General features: G+C 46.7%; 1 protein-coding gene across 1 annotated transcript; it reads left to right on the forward strand.

The window, feature by feature from the left end:
* The first annotated feature begins 365 nt into the window (after positions 1–365).
* adra2db (adrenergic, alpha-2D-, receptor b) lies at positions 366–2,278 on the forward strand. Its single transcript, XM_026357225.1, has one exon. The coding sequence runs from the start codon at positions 411–413 to the stop codon at positions 2,088–2,090; it is 1,680 nt and encodes a 559-aa protein (XP_026213010.1). The 5' UTR covers positions 366–410; the 3' UTR covers positions 2,091–2,278.
* Positions 2,279–2,909: the final 631 nt, after the last annotated feature.

A 2,909-nucleotide genomic window follows, 5' to 3' on the forward strand; every position in this document is an offset into this window, starting at 1 on the left:
AAGTTTTACATCTAAAAAGTGCAGTTCATTCAATTACTATTGCATTAAAGACTTGTTAAAGACTCCTAATTGGTAGCCCTGCAGGGCTGATAATGTTCAGAGAAATTTCCAGCTGTGCTGTTATACCTCCACTTTCATTAGTAGCTTCTAATGGCCATAAACACCTATATCATAGCGCATGTTCTGATACTGTTGCACATAATGTAGATAAAAAATCTAAATAAGAAACAGAACAATAAAGAGTGAGAGCATACATTTAAACACAACAAGGCTCGCCTGAAGAGAAAACAGAAAGAAATCTCAAATCCAAAAATCAATGCTCTCTCTCTCTCTCTCTCTCTCTCTCTCTCTCTCTCTCTCTCTCTCTCTCTCTTTCCTTTAAGTTTAGAGATGGGCTGGTCCTCTGAGTGATGTCACCTCATTCCTATATGGGCATTCATCACAACCAGCAGTGTGCATCTCCTATGCGTTTAATAAGCGACGGTGTTCACCAAAAACACAAAAGCAGGATTACGCGCGGCGATGTGACATCGGAGCAACGACTTTGTTCTCCTTCACCCGTCAACTTTGCTCTTCTCACATTCATGGTATATTGGGAACAGAGTGAGCGCGTCGGAACCATTTGGAGGAACTTTAATGAAGGGTTCGCTGTGCGGAAAAATACATTCGTGCAGGTCCCGTGTTTCGTGTGGGCTCCACTGTTTGGGAGCGTTACGCACAACATATCTTCATGGCTTAGGAAGCGCGGCGCATCCAGTGTTGGCTGTTGTGGAGAGGACAAGGTGCAAAACAACAAACATGATACGAAAAGACAAATTAATGCAAAAATGGATTTAACTCAGTTAAACCTGCTGTTGGAAAACGTTTCCAGCGATGAGAACACCACGGACGCACCGCTTGCTTTGCCACACACGGAGGCAGCCACCGCGCTCATCATCCTGGTGGTTACTGTGATCATTTCGGTGACCATTGTGGGTAATGTGCTGGTGATTGTGGCGGTGTTGACCAGCCGCGCTCTCCGTGCGCCTCAGAACCTTTTCTTGGTGTCACTGGCATCAGCGGACATCCTGGTGGCCACGCTGGTCATCCCCTTCTCCCTCGCCAATGAGGTAATGGGATACTGGTATTTTGGAAGTACATGGTGCGCCTTCTATCTGGCTCTGGACGTGCTGTTCTGCACCTCATCCATCGTGCACCTGTGCGCCATCAGCCTGGACCGCTACTGGTCAGTCACAAAGGCGGTCAGCTACAACCTGAAGCGGACACCTAAGCGCATCAAGTCCATGATTGCTGTAGTGTGGGTAATATCTGCTGTCATCTCTTTCCCCCCTCTTCTAATGACCAAGCATGATGAAAGGGAATGTCTGTTGAACGATGAGACCTGGTACATCCTTTCCTCCTGCATGGTGTCCTTCTTCGCTCCGGGTCTCATCATGATTCTGGTTTACTGTAAGATCTATAAAGTAGCGAAGCAGCGCTCCTCCACCGTGTTTGTAGCCAAGAACGGGCTGGAGAGGCAGCCGTCTCAGTCAGAGACCTGTTTCGTTAGGAAGGACCGGTTTGAGCTGGAGAGCCCAAGTAGCCAGAGCTCGGGCAGCCAGCAGCAGAGGCAGGGAGAGCTGGATGACATCGACCTGGAGGAGAGCTGCTGCGCGTCGGATACTAAACCCCGTAACCACCGCTTCGCCAAGCGGAGGAAGGTGGAAGGGTCGGACTGCTGCCCGCCACAGAACTGCCGCCTCTCCTGGGCTTCAGCCCGGGCGTCACAGCTCTATCCGGAGCAGAAGAATCCAGCAGGGCGACAGCAGCTCGCCAACAAGACCAAAGTGGCCCAGATGCGGGAGAAACGCTTCACCTTCGTGCTGGCTGTGGTGATGGGGGTGTTTGTGCTCTGCTGGTTCCCCTTCTTCTTCACCTACAGTTTGCATGCTATCTGCAGAGAGCGCTGCTACATCCCGGGAGCACTTTTCAATCTTTTCTTTTGGATTGGATACTGCAACAGCTCCGTTAACCCGATAATATACACTATTTTCAACAGGGATTTCAGGAAAGCCTTCAAGAAAATCGTATGCAGAACTTCTAAGCACTGAAAGGGTCCTCATGACTATTTTTGTTTTGCCTCCCTCACTCATTAAGGCCAGGAAGGAATTGCAAAATAAGAGCTCATTCTTCTTGGCTGTCTATTTCCCTTCCCCAAATCATTAATGTTCTAACTGTTATGATGTTGAAAAGATCCAGTGTTGTGTACACATTTAAATGTCCACGAATAAAATCTAAAGTGCAGCAAAACAAATACAAATATTTGAGTCTGTCAGTGCACACGTGTGATGTAGGCACCAGACATGCTCATAATTTAATCATTAATATGTTTTTATGCCACTTGACATGTGCTAAGTTTTAATATATAGGTCACTGTATAACAAGCCCTGCAAAGCTGCACCTTCGAACATAAATCCCCCTAGAAATGTTTTACTCTGGAACTGGCCACTTCAGACTGTCTGTAACTGGGTTCCAGTTCTGCCAACTGGCTCACAGTGGGTGTTTTATTTCAGCATCATTAGAAGATTAATCTCTACTATCTACACCATACAGTATGAGCATGGGCATAATCAGGCAGGAAATGATGGTCTGTGAGTAGAAAACTGAATCAAATCCTGTGTGCCGTGTATCACGTGCCATTTAGATATTGTTGCTTGCTGCAGTTAAAGCTCCAGCTTTCTCTTAAGCATTTGTTATCAGTGAACCCCCAAACTTACGTAAGAGCCTAATCTCACACCCCCACCGCACCGTCACACCAGAACAATGGCCAAGCTGAGGCCTGCGTGTGCAAAATCTATTGGCTAAATCTTTGTGTTTTTATTTCAACAGCTCAGTATTTTTTCAGTAAATATTGAAACCATGTGAGATTT

The sequence above is a fragment of the Anabas testudineus genome, chromosome 10 (assembly GCF_900324465.2).
Source record: "Anabas testudineus chromosome 10, fAnaTes1.2, whole genome shotgun sequence".
Classification (NCBI taxonomy): domain Eukaryota; kingdom Metazoa; phylum Chordata; class Actinopteri; order Anabantiformes; family Anabantidae; genus Anabas; species Anabas testudineus.

Bases quoted from the DNA above. Each gene is read 5' to 3' on its own strand.
- adra2db (XM_026357225.1), top strand. From the start codon at position 411: ATGTCACCTCATTCCTATATGGGCATTCATCACAACCAGCAGTGTGCA.